The sequence below is a fragment of the Ailuropoda melanoleuca genome, chromosome 16, assembly GCF_002007445.2.
Source record: "Ailuropoda melanoleuca isolate Jingjing chromosome 16, ASM200744v2, whole genome shotgun sequence".
NCBI lineage: Eukaryota > Metazoa > Chordata > Mammalia > Carnivora > Ursidae > Ailuropoda > Ailuropoda melanoleuca.
In genome coordinates, this window is record NC_048233.1 from 86,147,516 (window position 1) to 86,164,880 (window position 17,365).

The 17,365-nt window shown below is 52.1% G+C and overlaps 1 protein-coding gene and 1 long non-coding RNA gene across 17 annotated transcripts in view; one reads left to right on the top strand and one right to left on the bottom strand.

The window, feature by feature from the left end:
• Nucleotides 1-1,171: 1,171 nt before the first annotated feature.
• The window catches only part of CHKA (choline kinase alpha), a 58,225-nt gene continuing 42,031 nt past the window's right edge, over nt 1,172-17,365 (bottom strand). For 4 of the 16 annotated variants that reach the window (XM_034644882.1, XM_034644881.1, XM_034644879.1 and 1 more), the window contains 9 exons: nt 14,857-14,990; nt 14,484-14,588; nt 13,907-13,965; nt 12,137-12,224; nt 11,575-11,683; nt 10,335-10,439; nt 8,468-8,574; nt 7,037-7,118; nt 5,626-6,754 (listed from right to left, as the gene is read on the bottom strand). In XM_034644882.1, the coding sequence (XP_034500773.1) occupies nt 6,647-6,754; nt 7,037-7,118; nt 8,468-8,574; nt 10,335-10,439; nt 11,575-11,683; nt 12,137-12,224; nt 13,907-13,965; nt 14,484-14,588; nt 14,857-14,990 (897 nt within the window). In that variant the 3' untranslated portion in view covers nt 5,626-6,646. Of the gene's footprint in view, nt 2,408-5,625; nt 6,755-7,036; nt 7,119-8,467; nt 10,749-11,574; nt 11,684-12,136; nt 12,225-13,906; nt 13,966-14,483; nt 14,589-14,856; nt 14,991-17,365 lie in introns of those variants that run through there. The other 12 variants (XM_034644884.1, XM_034644883.1, XM_034644885.1 and 9 more) reach the window with 10 other exon arrangements.
• On the top strand, nt 2,404-9,593 carry LOC117796627. Its single transcript, XR_004621171.1, has 2 exons — nt 2,404-5,627; nt 6,380-9,593. It is a non-coding gene; the product is annotated as an uncharacterized LOC117796627 (long non-coding RNA).

Genomic DNA, 17,365 nt, shown 5'->3' on the forward strand with positions numbered 1-17,365 from the left:
ACTCTAGGTGTCACGGACTCTGTGCCTGGCTGTAGTATGCTCTCTTCCTTATGCTGTCCGTGCAGCTGAGTTTGGTGTAGGGTGCAGTGGGGTGGGAGGCCCTGGTCTAGGACTTGGGGCCTTGAGAAGTTGGGGAGAGGCCCCATGAGCACACCTGCAGTACTCCCAGAGTCTTAGGCTGAAGTGGGGACAGAACTAGGACCAAGGAGGGATGTTTCTAGCACATTCTAGTACGGAATGAGCATCTTTCCAGGCTGAGCTGAGGGAGGGGTGGTGGTGGTGAGCACCCCATCCTTGGGGATGTACAAACTGGTCTGACTCTGGGTCACCAGAGACGCACACACACTACCACTCTCCACCCCACCCCCCGCACAGAGAAGGGCAGAGGCTGTCCAGGCAGCCTGAGCATTGTCTGGGGCCCGGAGGGTCAGGAAACGGGCTGCGCTGGACTCCAGGTCCTGCTGCGCCTTCAGTGGGGGCTGCTGTCTCCCATCCCTCCCTGGGTGACCAGTGCTGCGCCCCCGAGGCCATCCTCCGGCTGCTGGACGGTGGCATTGTGCGTGTCTTTCTGGCCTGGGTCCCACCACCGGCTGGGAGGTGGTGCCGACGCTTCTCAGAGGCCTTCCTTTCTTGGGCTCAGGGGCTGCAAAGTGGCTCTTCCGGCAGGAGGCCCCAGGAACAAAGGCCGTTTTGAGGCCAGAGATGCCCTGGGCACGGCAAGCCGGGTGGCCTGGCTGTCTCGCCGTGGCTCTCATCTGGCCAGCTGCTGGGAGGAGCCCGTCCCCCCGGGGCCAGGGCTGCCCTGCTCAGGGCCTCCAGACACCGCGGGGAGTGGGGGGAACATCGCTCTGGGTGAGACCTTACACAGGACACAGGAATGCAGTGTCGTGTACTGCTCGGTTTTATCGCTTGGATACCAAAACTCATTCACCTGGCTCAACTTCTAGATGTCTAGAAGGGTGGACAGTGGAAAACCTCTCTCCTGCCGTGACCAAGCCGGCCGTTCGGCCTCCGCCAGCGCACCCCACTGCTGCTGCTTTCGTCTACGTCAGGTCTCTGCGGGCGGCGGGGCGGGGCGGAGAGTCGAGACGACCAGCCAGGAGCCTCCAGAGGCACCACCAGGTAACGGGAGCCCTGCCCGACAGGACACAACCAAGGATGACAGTGAGGATGCGTTTTGTATGTTTTTATTGTTTGTATAGTAGGATCTCTGGTAGCAGAAATGTATGCACAAAAAGCAATTCAAATAAGAGTTCAGAGTAAAAAAAACTATCCCAAAGGACATTTAATATATATGGGTGTCCCAGCTCTAGTGTATTCATGCCCCCACATTCCACATACAGGCTGTTCTTTCCCACCAGAAGGACCCTGTCAGGGACACCGGGAGCCCACGGGGCACACCAGGGCCCCAGCAGCAGGCCGGTCAGCAGGACGACCTGTCCCAGAACCCACAACCCGGGGCTGAGTGGAGGTGGAGGAAAGGCTGCGGAGAGCAGGGCAAAGCCTGCTTTCTGTGGGGAGGGCAGGTGGGAGGCGGGTATGCCCGCAGGGGCCCACGCTGCTCCTTGGCCAGCGGTCGGCCCCCCGTGGCCGCGGCCCCCTGCCCCCCCGAGGCTGGGGTTAGTAAAGCACGTTCAGTTGAGGAGGGGGCAGGGCAGAGGCCGCAGACAAGTCAGGGCGAGATGCGTCTGCATGACGAAATCCGAACAACAGGTCCAGAACAGCGACATTCATTGTACAGAGACGACAGCCTGCCCCCCGCACAGGCGCCGCTGCCTCGGGCACCCGCCGTGTGGACGGGAAGGGTGGGGGGTAAGCAGCTTCCGCGCGCGCGCTCGGTCAGGCCGCTGAGCAGTCACGGTCTGTCCCTGCTCACTCGCCGCCCTCAGGAGCCAGCAGTGTCTACACACTTTGTCACCTTCCCGGGGACTGGTCACAGCGTTCCCCAGCACATGAATTCAAATCCTTGAAAAATCAACATTAACCAAAAAAAGTACCCGCAGAAACACTGTTTACTCGTGCTGTCTGCCATATCTGACTGCAAACTTCAGGCCCCAAACAGAAAAACGCCTTCTCTAGCCTCAAAGGATTCTGAGATATTGCACTATTGAGCTATTGTACTATGTTTCTGCTTCCCGATCTCATTGCAGAGTCCTAGTGAAATCGTAAACAAGATAGGATATAAATGTTACTCAATTTTAATACAGTCTTTCGTATCATACACATCTGTGTTGGGCAGCGAGCCATCCAAGCCTTGCCGCGGGGACAGTCGTTGGAGCGCGGAGGGCCCCGCTGGCTCGGCCACCCCCACGCAGTCCAGGGATGAAGTGGATGGCGCCTCCCACACTCACACCCCGAGCTTCCTCTTCTGGTCGAAATAGGCATCGAACCTTGCTTGGGCATAGTCCTAGGAGACACAAGAAAGAGCAGCCACACTAAGGACTCCCGCCCAAGGCCGCCCGTGTCCCATCCAGGCCTGCCTCCGACACAGGCTCCCCTCTCAGGGACCTTCAACCACAGCAGGTCCCCGGGGCTGAGTCAGCAAGTTGAGAGCAGAGGTGCGAGGAAGAAGGTACCCCAGTTTTCTGGGATCACCCACAGCAGGATTACCGCACAGGACACGAGAGGGATGGCGAAACCCTGGTCCTGAGTTCTGTCTACTCGAGAACCGTCAAGCCACTGTCAAGCCAGCCCAATCTCTGAAGCACCCACTCCAAACTGAGAAGTCTGCGATGCCGACCGCCGGGAAAATTACAGCGTCGCTGCTGCGAGCTCAGTGTCGGGGTGTAGCTTACGTACCACAGAAACGAACTCCTTCACGCACACAGTTGGACAAATGCGTCCATCTAACTCCGCACCCACACCACAGTCCTGCTGGAGGACATTCCAGCATGCTCGTTTCCATGGGCCCCGCCCCGACGCCTGGCCACAGGCAGCCTCTGAACTGATTTCCATCACCAAGGATTGCCGTCGAAAGCTTTTCCGTAAATGGAGCCATCCCGTGTGTACCCTTTCCTGTCTGGCCTGTTTCACTCAGCGTTCACGTTTCTGGGATTCCTCCACGCTGCTGTGAGCCTCTGCGGTCCCATCCTGTTTCCGGCGGAGTCCCTGTCGATTACGTGGCTCTAACACGGTACAAATACCCACTCACGTGACTGGTGGGCAGGTGGTTTCCAGTCCAGGGCTATTACACATAAAGCCCCTCTGAGCACCGGAGTGCGGCCGTGGTGTGGAGACAGGCTTCACTTCTTCTGGAGCAATACCAAAGGAGGAGGTTCCCGGGCTGTCCGCTCCGTGTACCGTCAAACCGCTTTCCAGGCCGGTTAGACCTCCCACCTTCCCCCTCGGCAGTGTATGCAGGTGCAGCTGCCCCGTGTGCTTGCGAACATTTGGTACTGTCGGCGTCTGAAGTTTCAGCCATCATCGGGTGTGCAGCGGATCTCGCTCGGGATTTAACTTGCATTTCGTGTATGACTAATTACATTAAGCAGACGGACATTTACTGGCCATTTATCTTCCGTGACGTGTCCGAATCTCTCACTGGTTTATAAGTAGCTCTTTTGGTTTCTCGCCAAGTCGCGAGTTCTTTATATATTCTTAAATACAAGTCCTTCTCAGACAGAGAGCAGCAACATTTCCTCCAAGTCTGTGCTTGCCTTTTTATTTTCTTAATTTTCTCTTTGTCATTCAAAGAGCAAAAGTTTTTCGTTTTGATTAGGCCCAACTTATCGTATCTTTTTTCTTTTATGGTCAGTGCTTCACGTAACCCAAGAAATCCCTGCCGTGGTCACAAAGCTTTTCTCCTTTGTTTTCCAGATGCTTTTACACCTAGGTCTGTCACCTGTTTCAAGTTAAGCTGTGTGTAGGGCAGGAGATCAAGGTTCATTCTTTTTCCCATATAGCTATTTAGTTGTACCCGCAAAGGTTTTCAAAATCTAATCCCTTCCCCAAAGAATTACTGTGGCCCTTCTGTTGATTATCAGTTGACTGTACGTGTGAGTGTGTTTCTGGGCACCTGGCTCCGCTCTATTTGACGGATGTCTATCTTTACACCAATATCACACTGTCTCAATCCATCTTGAAATCAGGCAGAATCAGTCTTCCAACTCTGTTGGTTTTAGTTTCACATATATTTTATAACTTAATCAGTTTCTGCCAAAAAGCCTGTGGAGATTCTGACTGGGATCGCCGAGACTCTGGAAATCAGTGTGGGGAGAACAGACTCTTAATACGCAATCTTCTGAAGCTGCACATGTGGTCTTGCTGTCCATTTATTTCGGTGTTTTTAGCCACGTTTTACAGCTTTCAGTGTGAAGATCACGTACATATTTAAAAAATCTCATCCCTAAGTATTTCGTGTTCTTCCACCACTGCAGACACGATGAAATTTCACTTGGAAGAGTTTCTACTGTAGAACTCAGCTGGCCTCTGTGCACTGCCCTTGCATCCTGACACCCCCGTAAACTCACTCCCCAGCTTCAACAGCCTTTCCGTGGATTCTTTCATGTTTTCTCATGCACTTGGATCATGTCACCTACAATACAAAGGCAGTTTTTCTTCTTCCTTTCCTCTCTTTTCCTGGCCCTACCATGCTGGCTAGGTGCCCCGGTGCTAGGAGCCCGCCTCGCTCTCTGTCTGGGGCTCCGCCGGGTGGGAGCGCTCAGCTTTCACCAGTAATTGTGACGCCAGCTACAGGTTTTCATAGGTGCCCTGAGCTTGGTTGAGGAAGGAGAAGATTCCTACTTTGCCGAGGCTTTTGTTTTTGTTTTAAATCACAATGGGGACTGGATTTTGTCAAATGCTTTTCTGGCATTCACTAAGAAGATAATATGGTTTTCCTCCCTCATTCTGTTGATATGCTGAATTACACTAACTGGTTTTTAAAATGTTAAAATTAACCTTGCGTTCCAGAGATAAATGCCACTTGATCATATTATCTTCTTGTAGATGTCCGATTTAATTTCTGCTACTATTTTGATAATGTTTTTTCTGTCCTGTTCACAAAAAGCACTGATCTGAAGTTTTCTTGAAACGTCTTTGTCTCCTTTCGGCATCAGGGCAATGCTTCATCAGATGAGCTGAGAAATGTCCCCTCCTCCCTTTATTCTCTAAAACTTTGTGCAGAACTGGTATTACTTCTTCCTGAAATGTTTGATGATATTCACCAGGACCCGCAGTTTACTCTACAGGGAGGTTTTCTGAGTGTGAATTCGATTTATTCAATAACTATATGACCATTCGTTACGTTAGTTTTGTTATTTGTATCTTTCAAGAAATGTGCACATTTCATGCATGCTGTCAAATCTGTTGGCGTAAAATTTCATAATATTCTCTAACCCTTTCAACATACACAGGATCCAGAGTGATGTCTTCTTGTACCAACACGGGTTATGTGTGTCATCTCTTTCCTTCTTGCTCAGTATGGCCAAAAGTTTGTAAGTTGTATTGAGCTCATCAAAGAAGCAACTTCTGGTTTCATCCATTTTCTATTTCAAGGATTTCTGCTCTTAGTTTATTTAGTTCTTTTTTTTTTTTTTAGCAGGCTCCGTGCCCAACATGGGACTTGAACTCATGACCCTGAGATCAAGAATTGCGTGTTTTATCTAGTTCTATTGACTTTGGCTTAGGTTGGTTTTTCTCTTTCTAGCTTCTTAAGGTAGACGCTTCAGTCACTGATTTGAGAACTTTCTTATCTAATACAAATGTATGACCTTCAAAGCCACAAGTTTTTAAACCCTGCTTTAATTGTATCCCACAAATTCTGATATATTGTGTTTTCGTTATAATTTGTTCAAAACAGTTTCTAGTTGTCTATTTCATTTCTTCTTTGATCTAGGGTTTACTGAAGTGTACTATTTAATTCCTAAATAATTAAGAATTTTCAAGATTTTCTTGCTGTTGATTTCCTATTAAATTCCACCGTAGTCAGAGAATATACTCTGTATTTCAGTTCTTTTCAGCTTGAGACCTGTTTCCTAAAGCCCAGCATATGGTCTATCTTGACGAACGTGCCATATTCACTGGGCAAGGATGCACATTCGGCAGCTGGGCACTCAACAGTGTCAGGCTGGGCAAGAGTGCGGGCCCCTCCTCCTTCCCTCCTGCTGCTGTTTCTGGCTCTGCCCCTCTGCTCTGTGGGTCTGCCTCTCTCTCTGCTCAGTTTTCTCAGGTTTTGCTTTATGTCTTTTGAAGCAAGACAGGTGCGTACACATTTTAGGATATTTTTATGTCTTCTGTATTAACTGATCCCTTTATTATTATGAAATTATTCCTTACTTTGGTACTATTTTTTGTTGTGTACTTTGTCTTAACAATATCATTTGACCATGGCTCTAAATCTGCTTTAAAATTCTTTATTCCCCCTTCTTTTGCCTAACAGCACCTGTGAGTTACCCAACCTTCCACCTGGATGCAGAAATCACCCTAATGCAGGACTGGAAGGATAAAACAAACTCATCATTCCCTCTACCTTCCTAAAGCAAGGCGCTCACTACAGACTTTGTGCGCCCCCTGCCCTGGGACACACCACCAACACTCATTATGGGGCAGCGGAGGGCTGGACTCACGGTTAAAACTTTCTATGTCCTAAGGCTGGAAGAAAATGGCAGCCTGGCTTGTTGAACTTTCCTGCAACAAACAGGACGGCTCATTCACTCAGTACCAGCCGCCTACGTGAAGTGGGGCGCTGCAGGAATGGAGAATGGAGCCACGACAGCAGAAGGAAACGCTTCGGGAGTTCCTTCACCCGAGGTCCCTGGTGTCAGAAGGGACTAAGGTCAAGGGCTGGAGCGCTGGGGTCTGAGTTCTACATCCCCCATCAGAGCCACAGGCCATACAGCACCTCTCTGAAGCAGGAAGGCGGGCCTGCTGCCTGCAAGTGAGGCCGCCTCCAAAGGCAGGTGCAGAGCCAAAGTGGGCTCACTGTGCAGCGACACAAGGAGCCCTCTGTGAGGAACGCACACTCCCACCAAGCACTCACAAACACGGTGAACAACCTTATCTCGGGACAGAAGAGAGAACCACCCCCAGAACATACCATGTATCCAAATTCGATGGATGAAATCTTGGCCTGCACAACGGACCAAAGTCCCCAGAAGAAATGGGACGCAAGGGCAAACCTGTAATTACAAAAGCAGGAGATGCATGTGAGATGTGTGGCGCGGGCCACAGGCCCAGGGATGGGATTTCCTGCTGGCGGGCCCTGGAACTCATCCGGGTGCAAACCCGGTCAGCCTTGGCCCACTCAACAGGATTCTATTTCACAGGGACCCAGAACAGGGTGCAGGCACCGCAGCTGGCCTCTCCCACCTCTGGCTGGGGGCAGGTGGACTTGCAGTATGGATATGCCCAGCTGCCATCCCTGGCTCACAGCTACAGTCCCGGGACTCACACAGAGGCCTCGGGGGCCATGCACGTGATGCACGGGCTACACTGGGGAAGAAACTCTCTGCCTCACATGTGAGCACATGGCATCAGCAACTCTTAGTAGGCGTAATGCAGCGAGAGGAGGAACATGCAGGCCTCTGGATGACTCACTGGCTTTCCCAGGAGGTAGGATACTGCCTCGCCCTCACCCCTGCCCTTGCACAGCAGTGAAACAAAGCAGAGAGCGTGGTGCCCATCTCTACGCCACGCCATGGCCTGCGTCGCCGTGAACCCAAGCTCCCCTCACAACAGTGCCTGTGGGCTTCACTGAATGCTTCAGTGTCCTCCTCAAACCCGACTGTTTTTCTTGTGGTCCCTGACCCATTACACATCCCTTGGGACTACCCTTTCTGTCAGGCTCTCCTCCATTTTTCTATTTCCATCCATTCTAAAACCAGAGAGGGAAGATCTATGCGGTAGGGGGAGCCCCAGGACAGCGAAGGTGGCCACATGCCCAGCAACAGGGGTGTGGACACTTCAGGAAGAGGGGGCATCTGTGGTAAGTGGGCTGGAGAGGACAAGGTGGGCCAAAGTCACTTAAACATTTTTACCAAAGAATCTTCTAAGAGAGCCCAAAGAATAGGAGTAACTTAAGTCTCTGGACTAGAGAGACGTGTATGATAAACGGGTCCAGACCTTCACAAAATCTAGAAGTTTCTCAGCCCCGCTTTGAGAGCTATTGAAAACAGACTTTAAAAGCAAGACTCAGAATGAACACTCACAATTTGTAATTAGTTTTTAGAAGAAACCCATTATTAGATGGTGCCCACCACTCCACGAGCAACAGGTGACAAGAGCGTGCAGGCCCCAGGTGTGGCTTACTGTGCCAAACGCCATCCTCGTGCCGTGGCCCTGCACACCGACCCTGCCCTCCACACCTGCTGTGTGCTGAGAGAGGCACTAAGTGCTCAGCTAAGTACAAGTCCCAGAAATGTAGGGGTATAAAGAAGCTCCTAAAATACCCAGGACTGCAAGTCGGCACCCCAAGTATATTCTACAAACAGACAGCTATTTTATAAATTAACAACAACAAAAAAGTTACCTATTGACTTCAAGCAACATCTCTTCCTCTATAATGGACTTTTCTTCATTACTGAGGTTTTCAAATTCATTATGGAATGCAGCCAAGTAATTGCAAATAAAGTGGAGCTTTAAAAAAAAGTAATCACATTAGAGTCAGCAGCTGTCAGGAAGCACGACCCATCCAGGGGACACCCGCACGGCCGGCGGAGCCCGGAGCAGCTCTGTGCCAGGCGGGAGCGCAGAAGCTCGCCGGTGTGGCAGCGATCCCCGGCTTCCCGGCAGAGCTCTACCGGACTCGCGGCCACTCTGTCGGCAAGATGAGCATAGGGAACCACTACCACTTCTGGACAAAATCACTGAGGTGGAACGGACTCCATACCCACGTTTCCCACAGCCCGGTCGCAAAGCAGGGTAAGCCTATGTCGCGCATCTCCGCAGACGGGCACTAGGGAGCCCGAGGTCACTGGCAGAGGCTCGGGCAGAGCGGGCGCTGACCAGACCACACGGAGGGGCCTTCCACCTCTGCGGCGCTGAGCGGACGCACTCCTGTCTGTAGAGTGGCAAGGTCTGATTCTGGTTTGGAGAAGAAGCTTTACCAGGGTCCCCGTGTAATCTGCACGTGACTCAGGATTTAGGAGACCCCGTTCTTGAGCACCTCACACTACACCAAACGGCACCAGAACACAGCAAACCACCACTCACTTTCTTTTATAAATAAGGAAAAAGTGGGCAGTTGCTTTACCTAGAAGAACATCATTAACGGATCATCTAGCTGGAATGCCAATACCGCCTCTCCACCACCCCGCCCATCTGCCTTCTCCCAGGCTGCTTTCACAGCGAGCACCCCCAACCACCAGAAAGCAGCGTTCCAGTTCGCGCGCTGTCCTAGCAGGGCGTTCTGGAAGGAGTAACCCTGGCACAGGCAAGGGGATGGCTCGTGCCTATTAAATTCCACGTGGCAGGCACTGTCCTGAGCCTTTGTTTCTGCACACAGAGTCCGCAGGTGACAGTGAACAGTGGCAGATCTGGGATTCAAATCCAGGCACGGTTTTTAAAACCCATGTTTGAACTGCCAGAGATGGGTTAATTTCTGGGAGATACTAAATGCTCTAATTGGCCAATGAAGACAAAAAATTTGAATAGATCAATACCGTAAGAGATAGTAACTAATGACCTTCCCTCGCCAAAAGTTCTAGGACCACACTTTCTTACAAAGTCTACCAAATTTTCAAAGAACGTCATCTCGTAAATTTGTTCCAGAAAATTACAAAGGGACACTAAACTCATTTTATTAGACTAGCATAATTTTTATTCCAAAAACAGATATGAATAATCATTTTTAAAATGACCATTAAAAGCCTGTTTCGCATATGTGCATAGATGTAAAACTCCTAAATAAGAGACTAACTGGACCCGACAGAGCACTCCGAAACCACACACCTCATTCAAATGTGTATTTTAGGGATTCTAAGACGGTTTAACATTTTAAAACATCTCATTAGTGGACTAAAGAGAGAAAAGCATGAGATTACCTACTAGGTGTAGAAAGCTAATGAAGACCAACACCTCTATGTGACTCTTAAATCGGCTCAGAAAATCGAACTGGAACTGTCTTCACTGCCGTGGCTGTGCGGTCCGAGCACGTACACAGCTCTGCTTCCATCGCAGCGGAGCCTGTCTTCTCAGCGGCAGAAACCCCCCTCCTCCTGGCTGGAGAGTTCACACCTCTGGGGCTGCCCAGTTTTTACAAAGGTCGGGCTTCCCTTCAGTATGGCAGAAACTGGAATCCCTAACCTCCTTCTCACACAGCATGACTTCAAGGCCCAGAACCGGTCTGGCACTTTGCTTGGGACACACTCAAGCCCGTCATTGTCGGCCTTACTTACAGTGTGGCAGGAAGAGGGCGACGCGGTTTTGGTCTCACAGCAAGTCAACACTTGAACGGCTGCCCCTAGCGTGTGGGCCATCTGCTGAAGACACGGCCACCGTGCCTGGCACAGGTGAGAGCTCAAGAGACATCTGAGCAGCAACCGACTGCATCCCTGTCCTCACGCCGCTCTGACCTCCCCGAAATGCTGCTGAGCAGGCAGGGGTGCCAGGGGAAGGGCTGTCCCATAACAGGGTTCTGAAGGGGGGTGGGCTGCTGCCCTGCACAGGCTCAGGGTACCCTCTCCCCAGCCCAGCTTGCTTCCACACCGCTACTCACTCACTCTCAACCCACAGCTCCAACGGTGGGCTCAGGAATGGAGTAGGGGCTCCCAAGGAGGAACTTCCCACAGGGTGATTCTTTCTTTTCTTTTCTTTTTTTTTAGATTTTGTTTATTTGAGAGAGAGAATAAGCAGGGTGAGGAGGAGCAGAGGGAGAGGGAGAAGCAGGCTCCCTGTGGCTCGCAGGATCCTGGCATCATGACCTGAGCCAAAGGCAGACACTTAACCAACTGAGCCACCCAGGGGTCCCCCACGGGGTGATTCTTCATGGAGCCCCACCCCCCATACTCAGGACAAGAAAGAGAACTGTAACAGCACAGCAGCTACTAAGTCATGGTGCCCAAAAGACTACTTCTGTCTGCACAGAGTGAAACACACATGGGAATCACCGTGATCCCCACAAAGAAGGCCGGGAGGCAGATCAGAGGCTAGGCTTTTTGGAAAAAACTAGAAGGAGCTACAAAAGAGACTGTGCTCTCCAAATGAATGAATACAGGTTATCTCTTGCACAGGGATTAAAATGTCAAGTTTTTGTCCTGACACAAAATAACATTTTAGAGCAAAAGGGTTTGCCTAACCATTCTATGATTTAAAAAGGGTATCCTTTGGAAAGGGTGTCCTATGGGGAGCCTGGGTGGCTCAGTCGGCTGAGCGTCTGCCTTTGGCTCAGGTCATGATCCCAGGGCTCTGGGATCAAGTCCCACATTGGGCTCCCTGCTCAGTGGGAAGCCTGCTTCTCCCTCTCCCCCATGGCTTGTGTTCTCTCTCACTATCTCTCTCTCATTCAAATAAATAAAATCTTTAAAAAGGGGGGGGTGTGTCATTAAAAACAAAAACAAAGATGCAATCGAGTCTAACTGTATAAAATGGACTCACGCAGTTTACCTACTATCAAGCCTACACAGAGCCGTCTCCTACCTGTTGTTTCTTGGTGGGGTATTTCAGGGTGTTCGCTCTGAAGAAAGGGTACTTTTCGTAGTTATAGTCATACATCCATTCACAGAAATGATTCCCAATGTCGAATCCCCTAAAAAAGAGGTAAGAGCTGCAGAGAAGGGGGCAAACGGCCACGCCCCGAGGCTCCCTGGTCAGAGAAGGAAGGGAAAAGGCCGAGTCACGAGCATCCCTCCCAGCAATAACTGTCCTTCCTGAGGTCCCCCAAGGACGACTGCCTCAGGGACAGGGAGAGCCAACAGGGCAGTTACCAGAACCAGAGCCCTCTGAGGCTGCAAAAGCGCCATCTGACCCACCAGGCAGGAGCCGTTGTTCAAGAGCGTTTCCCTGCACTCAGTACTCTGATCTTGGAAGCCAACAAAACACCACACTCTGCGTTCTGATCGCTCACACCGCTGCCCCCCACTACCCGTGGAGAACAGGCCCGGGCTGCTTCCTGTGCTGCCGTGGGCCGCTGGGACGGAGTGTGCTGGCTCCCAGGGTACCATGGCATGGCTGCCTACTCCCTCCTGTAGCAGTTTCATACCTGTAATTATAACTGCTGTATTCGAAGTCGATGAGCATCAGTCTCTGCTTTTCAGAATTCTCTCTGCCCTCCAGCATCAAGATATTACCTGCAAAAAGGTTTAGATGACATGCCATTTACCAGGGGCGTGTTGCACAGTTGAAGGCATAAGTCCTTGAACAGAAGGGCCAAGAGTGGTTCTGATCCTGTCAGGGAACCCCAACCACGTGGTGAGCGAGCGCCGGGAGCAGCACTGCCCCCCGAGGCCCGGCCCCCGGCAGAAGGCCTTGGGTCACGCTGACACAAGGCCCCTGTTCACAGCAGCCCGAGAGTAACATGGCTCCATGCTCACCCAGTAACAAGAACGGCTCTCCCTCAGCTTGAGGCAGCACCCCCCGGACCTTTCACACAGGGCCATGAAGGAAAATGCTTGACTGGCCTGCTGCCGTTCTGGCTGACCTGACCTCCCCAACAGCTAGGAAGCTGTGTCCTGCTGTCCTCCCTGATGAGGATGCCACGGCGAGCTCAGCCACCGCAGGGCCCTGCTGCTCTCCCTCGCCTGGTTCTCAAGGAGACCACAGGCAGCGTTCCTTCCACCATATTTCCTGTACGGCTGAATTCTGGGCCCGAAGTGAACTGGCAGCCAGAATGGCTCTTCAGGCATCTGTTCCAAGCCCCCAACCCCTACATGACACGGTATCCAGCATCTGTCACTGCTGGGCTGGCAGGTGGGCACCGGTGAGCCAGGCTTTGCTAGTTTTTTGGCTATGCTCTCTCCAGGGTTTCTGCAGGAGGTGCTCTTTCTAGGCTTTTCGGCACACACCTTGCATTTCCAGGGGCCATTAAAAGGAAATGCCCAGAACAGCAGAAAAGTAAATGTACAACCCCCACCTCCTCTAGCCTCTCACTGGCCAGCACACGTCCCCCAGACCTCACTGGTGACATCTGTACAGCTGACTATTGCCTGCTAACATACGTCTACACCCTGCTCGACTCGGCCAACAATGATTAGCTAATTAAATAAACTAAACTATCACACTAATGTCTGATTGATGACTGGTCTTCAACAGGGACTTGTGGTCAAAATTAAAAACACAATGCTGAGCCTGGCAAAGGGCCCAAGGGTGGACGTGAGCCGGCCGCTGATGCAGAGGATGGAGAGAGCAAGGCAAAGCCTCACCAAAGCCCGGCACCACAGCAGCACCGGTGGGAGCTGCCCAGCTCGATGGGGGCTCCGTCGTACTTTATGGAAGGCAGAGAAACTCAAGGACATGGCAGAGAAACTCAAGGACATGGCAGAGTGAACTGATCCCAGGACAGCGGGTGGCCTCAACTACCTGCAAGGTGTGGCCAGGGCAAGGCCCCCAAGACTGAGCGGGGGCGGTCACCTCTTACTGCATTCTCAGATTATCAAAGTTGTGGTGTTCACCAGAGTTAAACACTGAACAAACATGTGACTTAGGAAGCTTCAGTCCTTTATCCAAGCTCCCAGTTTAGCGAATGTTTACATTTTTTCTTCTATGAATGTATTTTTTACAAAAATGGGAGGACACCCCACGTGTTTTTCTAAAACTTGCTTTTTTTCTCTTAATATATCCTGGAGATTTTCTGTTGATCTGCATAAAAACCTGACCTCATTCTTTTTCAGGGTTATAAATACTGCACGTGGAGCTGGGCCACTATTTCATGCAGGTACGCCCTCTGCACGGACACCTGGCATGCGTCACACACGCTGGAGGCCGCTAAGGAGACACATACACCTGGCCTCACGTAACAGGCAGCAATTCTTACCTTCCTGACAGTCGTTATGACAAAACACTACTGGAGAAGGGGTGGATTCAAGCAGCGACCTGGAAAAGGAATCACACCGTAGGTCAGATGCCTCCGTGCGCCGGGTACTGGACTGGCGCTCGGCATTGCCACACAGCCTCCCTGCAGTGTTGTCCCCATGCGCTCCGAGAGCACTGCCATCACGTGACCCCAGCTCAACCCGGAGCTCCACGCCAGCCCCCCGCGCGCACCCAGCTCTCCCCTGGGCGGGCCCCCTCCTCAGTCGGCTCCGGCCCTGGTTTCCGTCACACCTCTCATCACAATTTGACATTAGGGGACGCGTTTGCTTGTCTCCGTCTCTCCTAATAAGACACAAGTGCCTCGAAGGCCGTCCTGGTATCCACGTCCTCAGCGCCACTGTCACCATGAGTGCCTCCTTGCACTCGGGGTGAGTGCGCCCCAGAGACCGCGTGGCACCCCTACTCGCAGGCCAAGCCTCCTGCCCCCCTTCTCCCGGAGCTCGGGCTGAACGGTCCCCCCACCAGCCCCGTGGCTTCTGTTTCAGAAACCCCCGCTGCCCTGGCCTCGGGCTCCTCACCGCAGGTACTCCAGCTCCAGGGGCAGGTTGAGGCGCAGGAGCCGATGGAGCTGCTTGCCCCGGGGCTCCCCGGCAAACTTAATCCGCAGCACCTGATTCAGGTATCTGCAGGAAAGGAGAACAAAATCACTGCTCGGCTCGCTGCGGCTTATGGGGGGCCCCTGTCAAGTACAATCACACAGTGGCAGCGGGAAGCCCCATCCCTGGGACAGAGCCTGGGGCTCCAGGCTCTCTAGAAAGCTCCTCTCCTGCCCACCCACCAGCCCGGCGGACCAGAGGAAGCCCTCCGACTACCGTGGCAAGCGAGTACTCACTCTGGAACCTCTGGCAGCCGCTAAGAGATAACTTAGAGCCAAGCGGTTTGACCACTTACTTTTCCATTGTTCCAAAAAGCCATTTTGGTTCCTTATTGAATGGCATTTTCATACCATGAAATGTGGCCATTTTCTCGGCTATTTCTGCAGAAATATCTGGCAAACTTAATTCTTCAGTGTCTAAGCGCCGGCTCTGGAATGAACAAGGGAGTCAGAAAACAACATTTCTCGGGGGAGCCTGGAGGGGTGAGATCACACCAGGCAAAGACCTGGCAGCCAGCTGTGCAGGGTGTCTAAGCTGCGCACGAAACTCCCTGAGGAACGCGACCCGCCAACGGTGACCCAGGGACCGCCGTGGCATTTCGCAGCAAGCGGGGGGCTACCTCCACAGGCCAATTTTATTTTGAACCCTTTTAACTGTGAGAAGGCCCTTCTCACATACAAGCATTTAGGCGGACTCTGCCCTCCCTTCTCTCTTCCTTCACTAGAGCGTGTCCTCCTCCCTGCTAAAAGCTCCGGGGCTCAGGGTTGTTGCATGAGCCCATGTCCAACTCCTTTAGCGGCTCAGACACCCCGGCCTGACCCATCGCAGCCAAGACGTGGTGCTCAGCACGGGTCCTCCTGAGAAGCCCGGCCAGGAGTTCAGGGTGAGCCATGCCCTCCTCAGCCGCAGTGGCATCTGCAGCACCCGGAGCACCCCACCCAGCACGGCACAGGCTCTCGGAGCGCACAGCTGAACGAAGAAACAGAGGGTCCCAGCCCCCGCCACTGCGCTTACCCAGCTCCTCCTGAGGAAATCACAATCAACTAAGACCTGTCTGTCTTGTCCACATGCACTGTTCCCTAGAGAACCCCAAAGAGGCATTCCTCTGAAAATCCAGAGCGCCCAGCCACAGCGGTGAAGGGGGGTGTCTCCAAGTTAGACAACACCCAGCTCAAATTCCGGCCTGAATCCTCATTTCAAAGTCACATGGCCAAAGGCACGCTACTCAGACCTCTGCGTCTGACTTTCTGATTTCTATAACATGAGAAGCATGACATGGAGTCCCTGGCGGGGCTGCTCTGACCTAGAACAGACAAGGCAGGCAAGGGCTCTGGGCCGGCACCCAGTCAGCGAGGTCTTGACAAGTGGTGGGAGCCTCATGATGAGAGCTCAGAGCTCACGGGAAGCAGCAGGTTTAACCGTGTCCTCCTCCACTCGGGAATCCTTCAAGTTATCAAGTGATCAGGCCGAGGTTAAGGACAGGGAACTCAGCTCCTAGGGGAGGGAACTCAGCTTTCACATGGCTCTGTTAAAACATGCCAGTACTTTGGCATCATGGAAGTCTAAGGCTAACTGTGCTCAAAGATGAACCTATTTCAGAGTTCCAAGCTCCTTTCCCAGCACAGGAGAGATCAACAGGAGACTGACCAGGGTCCTCAGAGGTCACTACTCTCCTGGGCCCTCTGGAAAATGGCTATGGGAACCAGACAAGGTGGAATGCATCCCACCCCATGCAGTTCTCAAGAGTAAACCTGGAAATAACACAGGCTAGCAGGCTGAGCCAAATGAAATCACCATCTCTGGGGTCAAAAACAGTTGAAGACCGGTAGTTACATATAGCTCAACCTAGCACTTCCGCAGAACTTTAAAAAATCTTCACTATTTACAACATCCTAAACAATTTCAGAACTAGAATAGCATCAATCCCACAGATGCTACCACCCACAGATCCTGGTCCAGGACAGGACAGTCCCATTATTCTGGGTTGTGCTCACTGGTCCTTTACCTTCCCTAACAAGAGAAGTTTTACCACACATGTATATTTTAAACAGTTTTTAGTTTGCTTTCAGTGGGCTTTATTAAAATGGCAGACTATCTGTACCATTACAAACCTGGTTTTAACACTCAGTGTTAAGTCCTTAAGACGCTGCCACTTCTAACCATAGAAGTGTCTCAGGTTTTCCACGCTTTCAGATACTTTATTCTCTCATTTGATTCTCATGCCAGTCGGATGCTATGGTCTTCACTGGGACAGTTATAAATGAAAACCCCGCCAGGTGGCCAGCCAGGTGCCGGGGCAGAGACTGAAGGTGTGTAGTGAGGGTACAGCCGTTGGTTTCGGCTCACCCGGGGGGGATGGCAGCTGCAGAAGGCGCTACCGCATCAACCAGCAGAGGGCGTCCTCCTGGGAGACAGGTCACAGGAAGGCTCCTACCCCTGGGCAGTGGGGATTAGACAATTAGGACCCCTTCCTCCAGCCTCCTGCTGAACACAGGCTGAGTCCTGGCAAGCAGAGCATCCCTTCAGCCAGGTGTCTGGTGCTTAACCACCTGCCCGACTGTACAGGGCAACCCTGCACACACAGGTGGCCATGTGAGGCAGGGCACAAGATGGCCGCCATTGTGACCCTGGTCCTCGAGGAGCTCAAACAGGTGAAGGTGTTACAGCAGCATTGGAAATGCCTCAGGACAGCAAGAAAATGCAAACAGTCCCGACTCCTGGAAACAGGATTTGAGCTGGGCTTTGAAACATCAGAGGAAGCTGACTGGCACTGGGAGCTGGGGAGACTCAGAGGGAGTGAGCTG